At 34.8% G+C, this 20,102-nt stretch overlaps 8 protein-coding genes across 8 annotated transcripts; 1 reads left to right on the top strand and 7 right to left on the bottom strand.

Annotated features, from left to right (window-relative positions):
• Positions 1–145: 145 nt before the first annotated feature.
• TPHA0D03990 (uncharacterized protein) lies at positions 146–2,794 on the bottom strand (the record flags this gene model as incomplete). Its single annotated transcript, XM_003685419.1, has 1 exon — positions 146–2,794. One exon carries the CDS (start codon positions 2,792–2,794, stop codon positions 146–148), a length of 2,649 nt encoding a protein of 882 aa, XP_003685467.1.
• A 1,435-nt stretch (positions 2,795–4,229) lies between these two features.
• On the bottom strand, positions 4,230–4,907 carry PIS1 (CDP-diacylglycerol--inositol 3-phosphatidyltransferase; the record flags this gene model as incomplete). The annotated part of the gene is made up of 1 exon (XM_003685418.1): positions 4,230–4,907. The coding sequence occupies one exon, from the start codon at positions 4,905–4,907 to the stop codon at positions 4,230–4,232; it is 678 nt and encodes a 225-aa protein (XP_003685466.1).
• An 830-nt stretch (positions 4,908–5,737) lies between these two features.
• Positions 5,738–6,730, bottom strand: TPC1 (thiamine transporter TPC1; the record flags this gene model as incomplete). Its single annotated transcript, XM_003685417.1, has 1 exon — positions 5,738–6,730. The coding sequence occupies one exon, from the start codon at positions 6,728–6,730 to the stop codon at positions 5,738–5,740; it is 993 nt and encodes a 330-aa protein (XP_003685465.1).
• Positions 6,731–7,127: 397 nt separating this feature from the next.
• Positions 7,128–10,559, bottom strand: VAS1 (valine--tRNA ligase; the record flags this gene model as incomplete). The annotated part of the gene is made up of 1 exon (XM_003685416.1): positions 7,128–10,559. The coding sequence occupies one exon, from the start codon at positions 10,557–10,559 to the stop codon at positions 7,128–7,130; it is 3,432 nt and encodes a 1,143-aa protein (XP_003685464.1).
• Positions 10,560–11,665: 1,106 nt separating this feature from the next.
• Positions 11,666–14,284, top strand: MRD1 (RNA-binding ribosome biosynthesis protein MRD1; the record flags this gene model as incomplete). Its single annotated transcript, XM_003685415.1, has 1 exon — positions 11,666–14,284. One exon carries the CDS (start codon positions 11,666–11,668, stop codon positions 14,282–14,284), a length of 2,619 nt encoding a protein of 872 aa, XP_003685463.1.
• Positions 14,285–14,374: 90 nt separating this feature from the next.
• Positions 14,375–15,880, bottom strand: DRN1 (Drn1p; the record flags this gene model as incomplete). The annotated part of the gene is made up of 1 exon (XM_003685414.1): positions 14,375–15,880. The coding sequence occupies one exon, from the start codon at positions 15,878–15,880 to the stop codon at positions 14,375–14,377; it is 1,506 nt and encodes a 501-aa protein (XP_003685462.1).
• A 449-nt stretch (positions 15,881–16,329) lies between these two features.
• Positions 16,330–18,069, bottom strand: TPHA0D03940 (serine/threonine-protein kinase; the record flags this gene model as incomplete). The annotated part of the gene is made up of 1 exon (XM_003685413.1): positions 16,330–18,069. One exon carries the CDS (start codon positions 18,067–18,069, stop codon positions 16,330–16,332), a length of 1,740 nt encoding a protein of 579 aa, XP_003685461.1.
• A 514-nt stretch (positions 18,070–18,583) lies between these two features.
• On the bottom strand, positions 18,584–19,999 carry PRP31 (U4/U6-U5 snRNP complex subunit PRP31; the record flags this gene model as incomplete). Its single annotated transcript, XM_003685412.1, has 1 exon — positions 18,584–19,999. The coding sequence occupies one exon, from the start codon at positions 19,997–19,999 to the stop codon at positions 18,584–18,586; it is 1,416 nt and encodes a 471-aa protein (XP_003685460.1).
• Positions 20,000–20,102: the final 103 nt, after the last annotated feature.

Below are 20,102 nucleotides of genomic sequence, written 5' to 3'. Positions count from 1 at the left end.
TAGTTTTTAAAACATTATTTGACTGTCAAAAAAACAACAACTATAAACCGATAAATTTGAATTTTAAAAGGTATTTGACTAATGCCATAGATAAAAATATTTTTAATTAATAGATGCTTCTACTTTATGGATTCTGCTCAGCAGATCACGATTGATATATGGATTGGTTTAATTTAATGGGAGCCTCAGAAATATAATTTTCTGGTCTTCCATCTTCTGAACCTTGAGAAACAACACTACTTCTTCTACTTGATATCCACTTACCAAACGAATTCAATTTTCCACCCTTCTGAGATTTTACCTGTGAAACTGTTGATTTATTGGATAAAATTGGTTTCAATGGATGACTCTCTGTATCATTAATATGTTCCACTGTTAAAGATGTTATCGAGGGAGGGGTAGACGCTGAGGTAGCATTAGAGTTTGTTCGGTTCATCTTTTCAGTGCTAGAGAACATTTTGGACTCTGAACTGACAGTTTGATTAGTATATGGGCGAACTGCAGAATGTGATTCTTCTGAATTTGTGTTCCCCTCTGATGTAGATGGCACTATATTGAAGTAGTCGGAACGCGGAACAGATCTTGGGCTACTGATCGTGTTAGGAGTTGAAGATACATAGGCCTGACCAATTGATCTAGAAGCACCTCCATCAGCACTTTCACCAGGTTTACGTAAAGCAGAATGTGAGTAGGCTGTATGGCTCATTCTTCTATCACCAATTGTTATTAAGTTTCCGGTGTCATCAATAGCAGGTGTATTAACATTAGTTAGTGGAGATAGTGCTGCTAATTCTGACGAATTCGAAATCATTTTGCCAAGTTTATTCGATTTTGAGTGATTAGAGGCTCCAACATGAGCACCTTTTGCTTGTACGGCCGCTTGGTCCCTTAAAGTTAATCTATCTTCGATGAATTCTTTTCTTTCAACATTATTATTAAAGGCACTTAAGTATTTAAGCTCAAATATCCATTTTTTAAATTTCTTTATTTCCAGTTCTGAAGGATTTAAGAGAGTATTACTGATTTTCCATTGCACTCTTATATCTTCGCCTTCTGAGTTATTCTTTTCCATTTCCTCATAGGCTTTAATTTCCTGTAATACAAAGTCTACTTGTGGTGAATTGGATTTCACAGTCAATGATGTCTGTTTCTTTTCATTAGATCCTTTTAAGAATTTTCTTATCTTACCAGGGTTTGAGCCTTTTCCGTCTGCTTTTTTTACTGACGACTTTAAATCAGAGGAGACTTTACTACGCAGTAGTAAAGAGCTATTAAATAATGGTTTTGCAATAATTGTGAAGCTATCTTCATCAAAATCAATAACCTCACAATCATTTAATGATATGCTTAATAACGGTTGAATGATCATGTTTTTTGACAAAGGTTGGGGATGGGTGCTATCATCAATTTGAGACTTGAAGAAGCCATCATTTTCAAACTCATGTAAATAGTTGGATGTTAAAACGAAATAGTGAACTGTTTCTTCTTCTTTTGTTGATTTAGATCCACCTTTCGAGGGTAACAAGCTTGAAGACTTTAATAAAGGACCAGCTCTGATACATTTTGATAGTGCCGATTTCATTTCAGGAAATTGAACGTCAGTTAATTTCCTATCTTGAGGTATTGGATCACTAGATTTCCAGTTCAAAAATGCATTTGGATGATGACTGATAAAATGGTCCCATTCATAAGTTGGAGATTTTGAGTGAATTCCATCGTTTAGTTCATGACATAAGTTTTTGATAATCAAACGAGCTTCTGAGTTTATTAAGGCTGAGTATTTATTTAAGGAATTTTGTATGGTAGTGTAGACTATCTTTTCTAATTTCATACCAGAAGATTGAAGGTTTATAAAAGCAGATTTTAGGTAATTCTCTTCAATTAATTGTCTTTTCAATTGTAATTCTAATTGCAATTTCAATAAATATGGATCAGCTTCCGCATTGGACAATTTATCTTTACCATTTACATTTTCACATGCAGTTTCTGCAAATACATGGGTTGATGAAACAAATTTATTTAATAATTTGTTCGTAACTTCCAAATGATCGGCTAGATTTGTTTTAAAATCATCATGCAATGACTTTATTTCCTTAATTTTTAATGCTAAATTTTTCTTCAACTTTTCCAATGAAGGAATGATGGTGGACATTATTTCCTTAGAAATCTTATACTGTTGACTTGCTAATGACAAATGATATTTCTTCAAGATGACCTGAAGATCTTGAACCGAACCAGATCCAAATTTCACGAAACCAGAATTACCAATTATTAACTCTTCCGAACTTAATGAAGTGTCATTTTCTCCAACGGCCGTAGAAGAAATATCTTTCTTATCAGAATCCTCCAAAGTGGTAATTTGCATCAAAGTTGAAGGTTGCTGCAATTTTTTTGGGATTTTGCTCACTAAAGGGTCCATTAACTTATTTGAATTAGCGTCTATATCGTTTAAAACATCAAATTTGATTGACTTATCTATAATTTTTTGATTGATTCTACCCAATTGTTCTTGAGTGTAAGCAATTTCAGAAAAATAAACTATTAAGGCCTTGATAATATTTCTGTACTTAGTAAACCTATCAATCAGCAGATCTGTTGGATATTCATGAACCAATTGTGCCTGGGCGTTCTCTTCATCTAATTGCTCAATGGCGTCAACGTGAACCGTCTTAGCTTGATTATTAGCCACATTATTTTCTGTATATTGCACCGGGGCAGGAACCGAGCTATGATATATAACACTATAGTTAGCGGTAGCATCGGCAGTTCCTTGTTTGTTCAATACGTCTGTCATATTTCCTGATCCAAACTCGAAATTGTTTAGATAATTTTGCACAAAAGAGATTCGACATTAAAAGACATATCTATAAAATGTAAGTAGACAAGAATCAGGCAAAAATAGCGAATTTTAGTAATATCACATGTATATATAGTTTTTATTTTTGTTTTACAGTTTCATTTCAATAAAAGACAGGGAATTATGGAATTGAACATAACGGGAAATATCACGTTAATATTATGCATAACATGGCAAGTTCATAATATGAACGAAAAACATTTCTACTTCAATGGAACACTCACAGGTTTAGAGTCCTCTACAATAAGAATTATGCAGGATGGCAGTTGCACCTTGTACCGGCTCTCCAAATAACCTTGTTAATTGCGGGGGGGGGTACGATTCTGCAAGGGATCCTTAAAATCATGATACAAAAGTTGTCAATAGAGCTCAATCACACAACACATGATTGGTGTGAGTAATATGCACACAATTGGTTTGACTTAATTGCTTATAATACTGCTGGTATGGTAACATTCATTGGCACCACCTACAAGCAAGCAACCCACGGTGCTGTTCTACGTAACAAGAATCGAAGACGTTGAATTGATGGTTGCTAAATGACACGAAATTACAGTACACCTTGCACCGGCCTAATATCCCCCCACTCACCTCCAAGCTCTGTGTGCATGTACATGTTTACTTCGGAAACCAATGTTTGTTACATTGTCGTCCACATTTCGAGATGCTTACATATATCTCATCAGCACATTTGTGGATAGAAATTCATAATTGATTACCGGATCTGGACAAATTCTCGAGAAAACGGCACTCTGTGCGGGGAAATCTCTGTTGACGATGTTCAAATAATTAAAAAGATAACGGTTTCGGATTGCATATTTCACGGATTGCCTAGAGGTGCGCGTACAGATGCTCGAGAATTCTAATCTCGCAATTAATAAAATAAAATCCGGGGTTAAATAAAAAGAAACGAACGGGACTTGATTCGTCAACCTCATGGACTGTGCTTCTTGAGGTCATGGTAATGTGGTCATGGTAATGTGGTCATGTAGCTGTCTTAGGTCAGGTTAGTATATGTGATTTGAAGTTGGAGAACCTTGTTTGGTGAGTGTGTGGGAGCCACGAGAGAAGAGAGGGGTTATGATCACTACCAGGTGCACACACAGCATGAGTTATGTTTGTATGAGTTTGAGGATGTCATTCGTTGGGGGGAGGAAATGTTTACACTTGTGGAGTATAAGCATCTGTTAACAGACCAAGTCGGGAATATGTTTGACAGTGTCATTACTCTTTATGGGCTATTCCAGTAACGTGTCAAATATAAAGACTTGTTTTGCTAAATATTACAAAATGTTTTGTGAGTAGAAACAGGTATGAGATATTAGTTAATCGTATATAAAATTAGATATGGCAGCGACTGGCACGAGCGTACTCAATATTTGTTAGCTTTGTTAGCGTCATCGGCATCGATGGAGGCTAAAATGATAGAAGCCCTTTGTAATTGTAAAATGTTGGTGAACTGCTTGAATAAAAACCCTGGTAGACTAATGTAGAATAAGAAATAGCCAACTTTGGCGTACTTTTGGAATCCGATTAAATAAATACCACCGTAGACTATTTCATTGAAAGCACATATCATGAATAGAACAGTTCTGTTAGAGTAGTACAGTTTCAAAAAGTAGTTGGAATTTTCGTCAATGGATTTGTGCGACTTGGTTTCATTCTTAGCATCGATTAAAGTGGAGTACATGTGGATGTAGTGACTAGATAGATCCAAAGACAATAGAATCTGAAATATGATACAGTATTTTGGATACAGAATGGATAGGAAGCATAGCAAACTTGAAGTTGTTGATCTGTCGGTTATCATATCTAAAACAGCACCGAATTTACTACATTGGTTATATTTACGAGCCATGGTACCATCCAAGGCATCTAACAAGCATGAAACAGTGTAGATTAAAGCCGTATACATTGGATGGTTTGGCATAGCCATGAAGGATAACACAGCAGTGACAACTCTAGAGTAGCCAATTAAATTTGGAATGTAAAGAAATACATCGTTGGACGTTACCAGCTTTTTTTCTTGTTTTGCTTGTTTGCTTGACATTTCTTTAGCGATTTGGTTCTTCAGTGATGAATGGTTCGTCAAACAGATATTCTTCAAGTTACAGGTATGAGACTCTAGTTCAGCCAGTTTTGAATTAATATAACTGCACTAATAAAATAAAAACGACGCTATTATATATAAAATACTGACGAAGCTGATTTAGAACGTTCAGACAATGTCGAAAATAGTTCCCGTACCGTGAATTAAAAGACTTAAAAAAGGTAACAAGTTATTAATTTAACATTGCATGCAAAAAAGCTGATAATTCTGAAAACCATGCCTCTGAAAATTGTAAACAAAAGAAATACAGCGAATATATGAACTATTTCAAATGAGAGGAATTATCAAAACGAAAAATATCAACACCATGCTCTATGCAATATCTTATCGAGAGGTATTTTGTTGTAGAATTTATTCATTAAACAATATAATTTGATGCCTGTGCTCTACATTCTCGATAAAATAGGCTCGAAGATGTTATGATTTTGTTCATTTGTCCACAGTGTCCTCTCAGGGCTCATCGATTTTAGAAAATTTCGAAATTTCGAAATTTCGAAATTTATGTTGTATAAGTTACATCCGGGTAACGCCAGGTACAGTTGACACTCTCTAAAGGCCCAATGGCTCTTCTATATAGTGCAAATTAATGGTTTAAAAACCGTTGTCATTGCTAGTTGTTAGGTTTATACGATTGTTATTATTTTCACAAAGATAGGTATACATTGATCACAAAGGTAAGATTTTTTTGAAGGTGTTACAGAACCGCCATTATGGCGGCCACCTCTAAACAAACTATACAAATGAAAATTCTTGGAGATCTAATAGAAAAGTTAATTCTTAAGTTGTGATACAAAATATTCATAAGCGTATAGATATATTGCTGAATTTGGCACTGTTTTAATCAAATTTATTCCTAGACCTCTGAAGAGTGATAATTTACCCTCGTCTCTCATTATTTTCATACCTACTGCAATAAAATTCATTTTAAAATATGATTTGTAAACGTTCTTGTGTTCGGCCAAAAGATGGATAGAATGCGGCGTGCTCACTTGTATCCTTCTTCGTATTGTATCCAATGGATATGTGACCAGCTTAGATATCAAACCACTTAGAGAACCTGCACTTCCATTCAAGATTTGGTAAGCAAATTTGTATGGAACATAACATGAATTGCTTGAAGTATTCTCTAAGAGAGTGAGTTGTTCTTCAGAATATATCTTTATACTCTCATATGTCCCAAATATTATAGCATTTGAAAGAGTTATTGCAAGTATTGAAGAATTTATTCCCCTAAAAAATCCAAGTGTGCCTTCATTCCTAAAAATGTCCTTGATTGTGGCGTATAATCTCAAATTGCGAGTAGATTGGTTTGCTGCAAATCTTGTACGTAATACATCAAAAGGGTATGATATGGTAGAGCTGGTAATTCCTGTCAATGCACCAACTAGTGTACTATATACTTGAGACGGGAGTTGATTAAGCACATGATTATGACTGAAAAGCGAGTTGATATACGTGTATGATCCAAATTGCGTAGCCCCATAAATAATGTACATGAGAGAACCAGGAACATTTCCTTTCCAGAATCCTAATATCCCCTCCTTTTTATACATCCTAGTTATCATAGAAGTCAGGATACTATTGTTTACTTTTATTCGCGGGTCCAATTCAATGCTTTTGTATAGTAGTTGTAATCTAATTTTAACTGTGTCTAGCGGGGCAGTTAAAGATCTTGCAGTCAACCCTGCTAACCCACCAGCTACTATACTCATTGCAACATATACATCTTCACCTTTTCGTAAATGATCAGTATGCTGTGCCATTCAACCTAATATTAAGGTTGGTTTATATCCGGTTACTATTAAATGAAAAACATCAGTTCAACTGTCTTGAATGCTTCAATTCGAATAAAATCTAACATACACTACAACTTAAATCATAATTCATCAAATAATTTGACTTTGAGGAGAATGTTTCATAATCATCTTCTGTGAACCATTTTTTAAGCAAATGAAAATTACGGGATATCTTATTTGTGCGATGAGATGAGATGAGGTTACTCATATTTTAATGAAGCATTGTAATATTAAAGAAACTTTAAGAATTCTCAATCATTTATTTAATAAATACTATGATAATCTAAGAATTACAAACACATATATGTTAAATGGCAACACATTGAATTAATTTTTTATTTATTTATAATGGCATTACAATTACCTATAACTTTAAAGCTTCTAAGTTTCTGATAGTGGCTTCCAAACCTTCAATCTCAGCAATTGTGTTTTCTAATTTAGCATTATTAGCTTCCTTGGCTTGTTCATTGGCTTTGGATTCGTAATCTTTACTACTCATGGTCTTTTCAATACCTTGTTTGCTCTTGGTAGCCTTTTCCAGTTTCTTTTGAACCTTAGAGATTTCAGATTCAATATCAACATGACCCTTTACTAATACATGGACATTAACTTCTGGGTTGACAGATTTTAATACACAACCTTGTGGAATTTGAGAAGAAGAACTTACAACAACAACTTCATCAATGGCTTTGATTAAAGATACAATAGAATCTTGTTGGGAAGTAGCGGTAGCAAATGATGACTCATCGCTGGATTCAACGAAGACCTTACCGTTCTTTAAAATATTGAATTCAGACAATAATGAACGAGCTTCCTTGGTGATGTCCAAAACTAATTCATAAGCAGCAGCTGAGGCAACGTCGTCGTATTCAGCTTTGTATAATGGGTAAGAGGCCTTGACGATAGATTCGGCTTTTTCGGTAGCACGCTTTGGCAAACGTTGCCACATTTCTTCAGAAATAAATGGCATGAATGGATGAATCATCTTTAGAGCATTGTCAATTAAAATGTATAGAGTATCCTTAGCGGATTTTTGTTGGGCAGGAGTACCTTCTTGGATCAAATATTTAGAGTTTTCAATGTAAATATCACAAATTAAGTACCAGAATTCATATATAGCACTTGTAGAGTTTAAGAAATCACGGTTTTCTAAAGCCTCATTGACTGTCTTAGATGTATGTGCTAATTTACTTAAAATCCATTTTTCAACTAATGATTCAGATCCAGATAAACCTTCAGTGGCAGGTGGTTGATAATCATCACCCAATCTCATTAACGCAAACTTAGTGGCTTGGTAAATCTTGTTACAGAACTTCCTGTAACCCTCAACACGTAAAATATCTAAGTTAATGTCACGGCCACCAGTTGTGTAGGCACATAAAGCAAATCTCATAGCATCAGTACCACATTGTGGGATACCGTTTGGATAAGATTCCTGTTGACCTAGCTTCGCTTTTTCAACTTCTCTTGGATCTAAGTTACCAACTAATAATTTACTATGTAAATCTTCTAATTTAATACCACCAATGACATCTAAAGGATCAACAACGTTACCTAAAGATTTGGACATCTTACGACCTTGAGCATCACGGACTAATGAATGGCAAAATACCTCCTTGAAAGGAACTGAACCGGTTAATTTTATACCTAATAGAATCATTCTAGAGACCCAGAAGAATAAGATATCCCAACCGGTTTCTAACATAGAAACAGGATAGAAAGTTTCTAGGTCCTTGGTTTTTTCTGGCCAGCCTAATGTGGAGAATGGCCATAGACCAGAGGAGAACCAGGTGTCCAAAACATCTTCATCTTGTTCTAAGGAGAACTTAGCATCTGGGAATTTTGCAGCAGCTTTTTCTTGAGCTTCTTCAATACTTCTACCAGCAACCCAGAAGGAGCCATCACTTCTATCACATTCACGTTCTTCAATATCAATGAAATAAACTGGACAACGATGACCCCACCATAGTTGTCTGGAAATACACCAATCTTGGATATTTTCTAACCAATGGAAATATTCCGCTTCAGAAGATTTTGGAGTAATAGTGATTTCACCATTTCTAACAGCCTTGATAGCATCTTTAGCCATTTCTCCTTGAGAAACCCACCATTGTGGTTTTAATAATGGTTCGATGATATCACCAGATCTGGAACAAGTTGGGATAGTCATTTCGTTGTCTTCTTGACCAATGTAAGCACCAGTTTCCTTTAATTTTTCTAGGACCTTTGTTCTAGCATCAAATCTCTTCATTCCTTGCCATTCTGGACCACAGTTTTCGTTCAGTAAACCATCGTCAGTAAATATGTTAATGAATTCTAAGTTGTGACGTTTACCAGTGTTGTAATCGTTTTGGTCATGCGCTGGAGTAATTTTAACAGCACCAGTACCAAATTCCATTTCAACAGCTTCGGAATCACAAATGATTGGCATCTTTCTTGGTAAAAATGGATGTTGAACAAACTTACCATGCAAATGCTTGTAACGTGGATCTTCTGGATGAACAGCAACGGCACTGTCACCAAATAAGGTTTCTGGTCTAGTGGTAGCGACGATAATCTTTTCATTAGTTGGAGAATCAACAACTTCGTAAGAATACGAAGTTAAAACACCAAATTCCACTTTTTCGTCATAGTTTGGAACGCTTAATTGAGTTCTACCTTTAATATCCTTGTTTTCAACTTCTAGATTAGAGATGGCAGTGTTCAACTTAACAGACCAGTTAACTAATCTATTAGCACGGTAGATGGTTCCTTCATCGTGTAATCTAACAAAGGCTTCAACGACAGCATTAGATAATTTTGGATCTAAAGTAAATGCTTCACGATTCCAATCGTATGAAGCACCTAAGTAATGAATTTGGTTCTTAATTCTGTTGTGGTACTCCTCTTTCCATTCCCATACTTTATCAATAAAAGCTTCTCTACCGTAGTCATGTCTAGTCTTCTTTTCTTTAGCCCAGATTTGCTTCTCGACAACAGATTGAGTAGCAATACCAGCATGGTCGAAACCTGGTAAATATAAAACGGTCTTACCTTTCATTCTGTTGTATCTGATCAATGCATCTTGGATGGAGATAGTTAAAGCATGTCCAATATGTAAAGCACCGGTAACATTTGGTGGTGGTGCTGGGATACAAAACAAACCTTCTGATTTGATCTTACCATCTTCAGTGAATTCAGGTTCGAAAAAACCTGATTTGACCCACCAATCGTACCAGGAACTTTCAACATTGGCTGGGTTATAGGACTTTAATGATGGGTCATCTAAGGAAACCAGGATCTTCTTCTCACCAGAGACAGTCTTGTCGACGAATTCCGGGACAGGTTCGACTTCTTTCTTGGCCTTTGGCTTCTTTGGCTTGGCATCATTGGTGGAAGCAGTGGCAGCTTTCTTTGCTTGCTTTGCGGCAAACTTCAAAAGTTTTTCCGCCTTCTTCTTCTCCTTTTCAATTTCCTTTGGTGTCTTTTCAGTACCATCTTCCTTCAATGGATTGATAATAACTTCACCAGTGACCGGGTCGACTGGAGGTAGGTTATCAAGATCACTCATTTTAAAAAATCGCAATTGATTAAAATTAGTGGATAAGAGATTTCTTTTCTTGCTGGAATTAACAACACCAGATCTATAACAGTTATTATTATTTGAAAATAACGAATAATATCTAGCACCAAAACCACTATCCAAAGAATAAAGATCTTTGTTGATTAACGTTTTATTAGTTGAAAATTTAGAATATGAAAAGTTCAAAAGCCTTTTGGAACTAAATGTTATAAGTTTATTATTGAAATTAAGCATCAACCATTAACGATATCTAGAAGAGAGTATAAAAAAACGATGAATAAATTAAACTGCCATATACAAAAAAAAAATAAATAATAATTAATTAATTATTTTGAGTAACTATTTACAGATGAATTATATGTGTGCTTCAACGGATTTCGAAATGACTAAGAGAGAGAACTAAAAAAATTTTCTTTTATTTTTTTCCTTCAATGCAATACTAGGAGGAGCTGAAAAGAAAAAATAAATCCAGATGTAAGATATAGCCTGCCACATGACAAAGATAAATGGTATAGCAGCACCTACCCGAACAAGAAACCAAATTGATACAGTTGTTTCAAGTGAAAGTATACAATTGCATATATATATATATATATATATATATATATAATTTAATACTTTGCATATTTGAAAGTTCTATTGGACACAGTTGGATTTGATACGAAACATACAACATGATCATTCTCTTAGTCCCGTTTTACCTACTAATCGCGATGGTGTATACGGGTTCCGTGCACTCGTTGTATTAGTTACCCAAAACGGACACGACATCCCATAAATTAGTTGGAAAACTGAAATAAAAAGCAACAATTACAGGACCTTGCACGGCCGTTTCTTCACAAAGTTCGACTTTTTTATTTTTTCGAAACTCGTTTTCCACATTCTTGTGCAATTTTTCCCAATTTATTCTAAAAATTGTTATTTTTTTGCCGCCAAAGTCTCGAGACATTCCTGGATTCGTGCACGGTGATGCATAGTTGACCGCGAAAAATGGTCTCGGTAGGGTTTGCTGGTGCAACCCTACTGCAATATTGTTGCACGTGACACTTTTTCTGTGTTTCCAATAACCCTATAAGTGATTCTTGAATTTTTCAAAGTGCCATAGTAAGCAGTAGCTTGAAAAATTTTATAGAGCCCAAGCTCATCTCATCTCATCTCATTTAATTTAATTAATTTAGTAGTAACATTAAACTGAACGCAAGGTCAGATTATATATCGCTTGTATTAGAAATCTCAAGTATTGCTATTCTTTGTCAGCTGTCTTTAACTTGTTGTTATCTCTTACTAATAGTTGCTAAGCACAATTGTCATAACACAGCACAACCATACAAGAATTGATCATGTCTCGTATCATTGTGAAGGGATTACCTGTTTACTTGACAGACGACAAATTAAAAGAACATTTTGTTGCAAGACTGAAGACTACACATCCTAATACAACATCGCTGGTTGACAGTCTTATCACAGATGTCAAGATACTGAAAGATAAGAATGGTACCAGTAGGAGGTTCGCTTTCATCGGGTTTCTGACTGAAGATGATGCAAGAGATGCAATTAGATACTTCAATGGATCTTTTATAGACACCGCAAGGATACAAGTGTCGGAAGCTACCAGTTTTGCCGATCCTAACAGACCAAAATCAGTGAAGGAAAAAAGAATGGAGGCTTTAAAGAGAGTAAGAGAGAGGGAACAAAGATTACTGGAAGAAGAAGAAGCCAATAAGAAGGTAAAAATTGACAAAAATGAAAAGAGACATGCTATTGATGCAGAAATTGAGAAAAATAAACAATTGAAAGAGTTTATGGAGACAATGAAACCAAATTCCCAAGTTTCTTCATGGGAAAATGCTTCTGTTTCTACGTCTACAAACCCACTTCTTGCTGCCGTTCAAAATCAAGATGAAGATGATCGCTCAAATGGTTCAAATCCACTGTTACAACATGCATTGTCTATGAAAGGTGATGATATTGTCGCTGACAAGGAAAGTGACGATGAATACGAAGATTTCAATAAACCAACCACAGTGGAAGATGCTGATGAACAAATGGTTTCATTAGATAATTTCAACTCGAATACGCAAGATCATCAGGAGGTCTCGAATAATGAAGACGAAAAAAATTTGGGACAAGATGAAACGGTTTCTGATTTGGATTGGCTAAAACAACGTCGTATAAGAATTAGAGATGGTGAAAATGAGGAAGCAAAGCCAAGACCTATAAATAAAGAAAATGAAGGAGGTAACGATACTGTTGAAGAAGAAAAGATACCTGGAGTAGAAGCTGAACCTGAAAAATCACAAGAAGAATTAGCCATTGAAAAGATATCATCTACAGGACGTTTATTCTTGCGTAATATTTTGTACACATCAACAGAGAAAGATTTTAGAGACTTATTTGAACCATTTGGTGAACTAGAAGAAGTTCACGTTGCATTAGATACAAGAACTGGACAATCTAAAGGTTTTGCATATGTTTTATATAAGGATTCTGCTAATGCAGTGCAAGCATATATTAATTTAGACAAACAAATTTTCCAAGGTAGATTACTACACATTTTACCAGGTGAATCTAAAAAATCCCACAGATTAGATGAATTTGACATAAAAAATATGCCTTTAAAGAAACAAAGAGAATTGAAAAGAAAAGATACGGCATCCAAACAAACGTTTTCATGGAATTCTCTGTATATGAATCAAGATGCAGTATTAGGTAGTGTAGCTTCTAAATTAGGTATTGAAAAATCACAGCTTATTGATGCAGAAAATTCGAATTCGGCAGTGAAACAAGCTTTAGCAGAAGCTCATGTTATTGGTGATGTAAGAAAATACTTTGAAGATAAAGGTGTTGATATTGCAAGTTTTTCTGTATTAAGATCGACTAATAAAAGAGATGATACTGTAATCTTGGTGAAGAATTTTCCATTCGGTACTACAGTTGAAGAATTAAGTGATTTGTTTCTTCCTTTTGGTAAAATTGATAGATTCCTAATGCCACCTGCTGGAACCATTGCGATTATTCAATATAGAGATGTCACATCAGCTAGAGCTGCTTTTCGTAGTTTAGCATATAAAAGATTTAAGAGTGGTATTATTTATCTAGAAAAAGGACCTTCTAATTGTTTCACAAGAGATGCAAATGCCACTGATGGAGTAGAATCTTCCACACCAAAAGAAGAAGAAGTTAAGGAAATTAAACCTTCCATTGGTGACATGATGGAAGTCAAGACATCCAACAATGAAGAACAAGATTCTACAGATAATGTCGTTGACGGTCCAACCGTTTCTATTTTTATTAAGAATTTAAATTTCTCAACGACCAGCCAACAATTATCTCAGCAATTTAAAAACTTCAATGGTTTTATTGTTGCACAAGTTAAGACAAAATCAGACCCAAAAATTGAAGGTAAAATATTATCGATGGGTTTTGGTTTTGCAGAATTTAAAACAAAAGAGCAGGCTCTTGCTGCCATTTCAGCAATGGATGGCTCTGTTATTGATGGACACAAAATACAAATTAAATTATCTCATAGACAAGGTACAGCTTCCAAGAGCAATGTCTCTCAACGCAAGCCATCTGGTAAGATTATTGTTAAGAATTTACCCTTTGAAGCTACTAGAAAAGATGTATTTGAATTATTTAGTTCTTTCGGTCAATTAAAGTCTGTGAGAGTTCCAAAGAAATTCGACAAATCTGCAAGAGGTTTTGCCTTTGTTGAATTCCTACTACCAAAAGAAGCTGAAAATGCTATGGATCAACTTCAAGGTGTCCATTTGTTAGGTCGTAGATTGGTCATACAATATGCTCAAGCTGAGGCTGTCGATGCCGAGGAAGAAATTTCTAGAATGACTAAGAAAGCAAGAAAACAAATGGCAACAAGAGAGTATGGTTCATTGAAAAGCTCAGGTGGTAGAAAGAAATTAGAAATGGATGACGGTGATGATGGCTTAGATGGCCCATAATTTTGAAGCTCACGCTGTCAAAGAAATATCATTAAATACAATTAATAATCTAATTTATTTTATAATTTATTTATATGGTTCATAATCAATTTAATTAGAAATGTCATAATTCTTGTATCCACTTTGGAATTTTTTAACGTCTTCAATTTCTTGCTCCTTTGTCTGTTGACAAGTTGGTGAATTCCACATAATTCTTTTAGGGTATCTTAAAACATATGCTATAACTCTTCTCCCAAATTGAAGGTCAATCTTCTCACCAGTCAAAAAGGTAGACAAATACACTATTGGTTGTTCCTCGGATGTTTCATACACTTTGAATTGCATATACTCAATGTTCTTGTCATTTACTATGTCATTATATTCTGAACTTCCAACAGTATATTGTTTAAAATTTAAATTACCGTTTAACTTAAATTTTTCATTATTAAAATATAGCTGTCTATCAAGGGCAGAGGAAAAATTGAATATAAGGTATTTTGGAACTGGTATGACTTGTTTATGGAAATGGAAAGATGTCGAAGATGAAATTTCAAAGACGATAGTAGACATATCGTATTTTATAAAATTCATCCTCGCTATACTTAACTCGTAATCATTCAACTCTTTATTCAATTCAAGAAGTTCTTCTTGGGTTTTAGATTGGCTAATTTTTGGGATGTGTTTGATAGGGATGATTAAACAATGACCTGAAAATGGCATTTCATCTTTTGGAACAGATAATGGACCTTTTGCTGTTGTTAAATATGAATTTTTATTTATTGAAATAAACATATGATCTTCTATATTTGGATTAGTAAAACAGAAATGACATTGATTTGGAAGAACAATTTTAGGTTTTTTCATTTGAGTTTCTTTAGTGAACGGATTAACTTTAATGTCAGTTGTATATTTTGCTTCTCTACCTCTTTTATTTTGTTTAGACTCTTCAAAAGGATTGCTTCCAATATTTGGGGGAACCTCATAAGCTGATTCATTATCATCCAATTCTATTAGTACAGCATATGCCCATTTTTCTTTTGAGCCAAATACAGGGATGTTCATACATCTTGTGATTCTACCGGATTTTTTCCATTGAAAAGGTGCGTTCTCGTAGTATTTCAATTGGTCATTGTAACTAAAATGATATTTAGGCTCAACTTTCCTTAGAATTGCATCAATAATATCAGAACCTGAATTTCTGCCGGCTTCTTTTGAATGCTTTGAGCCTCCAATATGTGAAATTAAAATATCCACTTTCTCATTGAACATTTCTAATTTTTGTAATATCAGTTCTTTGCGATCGTCTAATTGTTTAAAATTATGTGGTGTATATACGACTTTTAATCCAGTGGCTAGCTGATAAATTCCAAAATTGTTAAGCAAAGTAACATGATTCTCAAGATCCGTTGAAGTATTTGTCACATCATCATTATATGATGGATAAAAAGTTGGAGGTAGCCCATCTGTATGTATCTCCTTAATTGAATTGTGAAGATCACCAAGCATAAATAAAGCATCGAATGGACCTTGTTTTGAGTTTAATTTTGTTAACTTAGCTAGCGCATCATCGATATTCTGTACATTTGAATGCGCCACTAAAACTTTAATCGAGGCCATAATAAACAATACTACAGTTCTAAAACCTTCTTCAATATTTAGAGTATATAGAAATAGTTTTAGAGTATACTATATCTTTTATCTCTTAATCATATATGTTACTATTAATTATTTTTATATGTATTCGCATAGTATCCAAATATAAAAAAATATGCGGTTTGATATCGATGAATCCAAAGGATTGGAATAACGATATTGTAAAAGAGGCATAAAGATGGTCGAATCATTCAACTTATGAAAATATATGAATTGATTTATATTTATAAATAAAGTTAGTCTAGGAAAATATAAATACTCTCACATGGTTTTAACGAAAAACTGGAACTAAACTTGTTTATTGGTTGCGTAAAAATGCTTATTGTAATTAAATATTTTATAGTTACTGATAAAATATATGGGGTATCTATTAGTGTTCGTTGTAGGCTGCATTTAAGTATATAGATGGTACTTTAATAGAATGTCGCAAATGGGTCTGAATTTTCAGATCCTTGATATAGAACCCCACTTGAGCCTTGCTTCCCCTTTCTATGTCTAAATGTAAAACCGACTAATTTTGAGTCGACGGCAGAATCGTCCACAAGTGCAGATAATTTATTTTGTCTTTTGAAGACGTCAGCATATTTTGCCATATCGGCTTCATTAGTGAAATCATCAAAATAACCAGCGTCGGTTTCACTATCTAACTGAGGTGTAAATGGAGGTGGAAGATCTCTTAGTCCATTGAATTGAATTTCATTAAAATATGCCATTCTCTTCACATGTTCAAAAGATTTTATTCTATTTATTGGATCAGCAATCAATCTGGTTATTAAATCCCATGTTCTATCAGAAAATGCTGGTCTACCATTCTCCAAACGTGGTCTTCTTAAGGTTTGTTTCCAATGTCTTAGATTTTCGTATGTTTCATTTGTAGATGAACCACTAAATGGTGTGTATCCAACTAAACTTTCAAATAGCATACAACCCAATGACCAATAATCTACTGTGAAATCATATTTCTTACCTTCTAAAACTTCTAATGCCATATAATCCGGAGAACCTACCATTGAATTTGCATAATTTACTTCAGTTTCTCTTAGATGTGTATACATATATCTTCTGTCCTCTATTGATTTTTCGGTAAATGCAGGGAATTCTAAATTCTTGACTTCTTCTAATCTAATCTTCATACTCTCTATTCTTTCGTTAGATACTGTACCTGCAGCTAAACCAAAATCAGTTAATTTTATGTGACCTTTAGCATCAATTAAGAAATTTTCAGGTTTCAAATCTCTATGAGTGTAACCTAATTCATGTAAGGCGTTAACTGCACAGAACATTTCACTAATATAGAATCTAGCATGAGCACTCTTCAAGTATCTAGTATTGATTAGTAAGGTACGGAAATCACCACCTGGTACAAATTCCATGGCAAGGTATAAACTCTCACTATCCTGAAAAGCATATAATAATTTAACCAACCACTCGGATCTGGTGGTGGTCAATATATCCCTTTCTGTTAAAACGTGGTTAGTTTCATTTAATTTAAATAACAATTTTTTATTCAGAACTTTTAAGGCACAAACCTCTTTTGTATCTCTTTTCCTTGCCAAATAAACTTGACCATATCCACCCTGGCCCACTTGAGTAACTATCTCAAAATCTTTGTTCTTGGGTTTCAATCTTCTTTTTCTTAAGATCTCATTCTCTTTATGTAAATATGAATTCCATTCTGTAGTCAAACTTTCATTTGTAACACTAGGCACAGTCTTCTGTTGTGTTAGATATTCTAGGACCTTTTTAGTACGCTGTCTTCTACTGATGACATAATCAAACATATCACAATAATAATCCAGAAAGTACATTTGACATACACTCACTAATCTCTGTGTCTTATTAGAAGCAGCTTTCTCGTAGAAGCCACGAGGTAATTTCTTTGGTGAGTTGGCTATATCAATCTCCTCCCTAGTTGAATCATCTACTTCCATCCTAGAGTTATCCTCCTCGTTGAAAAAAATAGTAGATTTTGCAGGCGAAGCAAAAGGAGTGCTATTAGAACTATTTTCCTTGTTATATTTCGAAGGACCCAAATCAGGTTTTCTATCTCTAAAAGCACTTTGATTACCCACATCGAAACTTAAATTACTGATATCCCCAGCTAGAACATCGAGATCCCTGTCGATCTTACCATAAGCTGCTCTGTTATTCATCTTCTATTCACCAAAAACCAATGTCAGCCTCTACCTTATGTTTTTAACTCTGCTAATATATATTGATACCTATGTATGTATATATAATGATATTAGAGGTTTCAATGTTCTCCTATTTGAACGTTATTCGAATGCACAAATCTTAAAGCCTCAATAAATATACCGCGTGTAATATCAAACGTTGCAATCAATATCCCACAGTCCGATTTCTTCGTCCACAACAGCAGATCCATCAACCAAGCATCAGACCCAATGCATCGAACATGCACACACATACTTATATATATAACTATATATTGATCTTGTATAATGTGTATCATCATAACACAAATTATGTTTGTAACGACGTTTCGTCGGTAACAATTTTTCTGTTTACGCAATTTCCTAATCCGGAAAAGATATTTGGGAAATAGCTTAGGGTTTTGCGCTAGGGCGCTAATGTGTGTGTATTTAGGGTTTGTGCTGCTACTATTGGGTTAGAAGTGGTGGGTAGATGCACTCTCTGTTTGCTTGTCTATTGATTCAATGTGTTACTTAATGAGTTTATGTAGTCCTCTGTTTGCATATTTGCATCCTGTAGACGATGCTTTAATTTTTTAGTGAGTTTCGCCGAGTTGTTGGTCCTCTTAGTGATGCCCTGTGCCATACCCGATGCTTCCTTTAATGATAAATTTATCATACCCAAGCCTACTTCTTCCCCAGTGCTGTCCATGTACGTTTGTTCTTCTTTCCCAAACTCCATACGGTTCTGTAACTTTCGTATGTTCGACAATTGGAACTGTTCCTTGTACTTTCTAAACCTACGGCCTGATCTCTTTTTCTTGTTGCTATCCTGAGGTACTGGCAAAGGTTTCACTAGTGCAATGTTTGGTGCTTCGTTCAATTTACGGACTTTATCTAGAATCTCTTCCTTCCATTTGATCCCCAGACTGTTGTCGGTTCTCGTGTCCGCTGCTATCTGTAAGCCAGCATCAACCCTCGCCGCTAGCGAGACTTTTGCACATAGCATACGTAATAATTGCTTATGTGTCGAAATTGGCATATTTTGTATTAATTCCGAGTTATAAATGTATCCCTCTTGGCGTACACCACTAACAGAGGTAATATGTTGCGCTGATGATGAATATTTTTTCTTACCAATAGAAGCAAGGTTGCAACTAGGGACTTTGCTCAGTTCGAGGATACTGCCTGTGTGTGAGATCAAAAGGGAGGCAATGGAAGTTCCTATTAATGTGGATAGGTTAGGTGCAATGGTTCCAATTTTTGATGACAAATACTGAACTGCCTCTGTTTTCGAATTCATTAAAATGTTTAAGAGTTCCAGTACTGAACTCAGTTTCCCTCTAGCATCCTCTGTAAATATGAATGAGCTATTGAAACATGTTTTGATTGACATAATAACAACCAACCTTTTCTCAGAACTGATATTGGATTCATTCTCTAACAGAGTAGCTATATAGTCATCGTTTGAAATTTCAGTAATATTTTCCTCTAATAATTTAAGAACTTCAATAAAATCTATTGGATTTGTTAGAAGTGTTTCCAATTCTGGGAACCTTGGTTTATAAAGAATTTTAATATATGCGAACACATTGGAACTTTCCTCTTGTATAATTTTTGAGTACTTATTCAATATAGAGGCCACCTCTACAATACCATTCTCGAGTTTGATCCTGTCCAGAAGCTTGATGGTCACATTATACTCATTAATAACATTTAATATTTCATGATTTCGCATTGCCTCTAGATCCTTTATCAACAGACATTTTTTACCGTTTAAGAACTCTTTCAAATACTCAATGGGGTTCTCAATATCAGAATCCACGTTGGCCCCATGCATTTCAACCTCCAATCCGACCTCACTTCCCACCTCATTATCACTACCTTTCAAATCATTTTCCAAATCCTTAAAGAAATCCTCCTCTTCCATAGCAGAGATACTCGCCACAATAAAAAATCTACCTTTGTTAGCACTAGTACCACGACTGGGTTCTCACTCCAACATCTACAGACCCAACCCCCCCTCTCAAGAA

Source organism: Tetrapisispora phaffii, chromosome 4 (genome assembly GCF_000236905.1).
Source record: "Tetrapisispora phaffii CBS 4417 chromosome 4, complete genome".
In the NCBI taxonomy this organism is placed as follows: Eukaryota; Fungi; Ascomycota; class Saccharomycetes; order Saccharomycetales; family Saccharomycetaceae; genus Tetrapisispora; species Tetrapisispora phaffii.
This window is presented reverse-complemented; position numbering and strand designations above follow the sequence as displayed.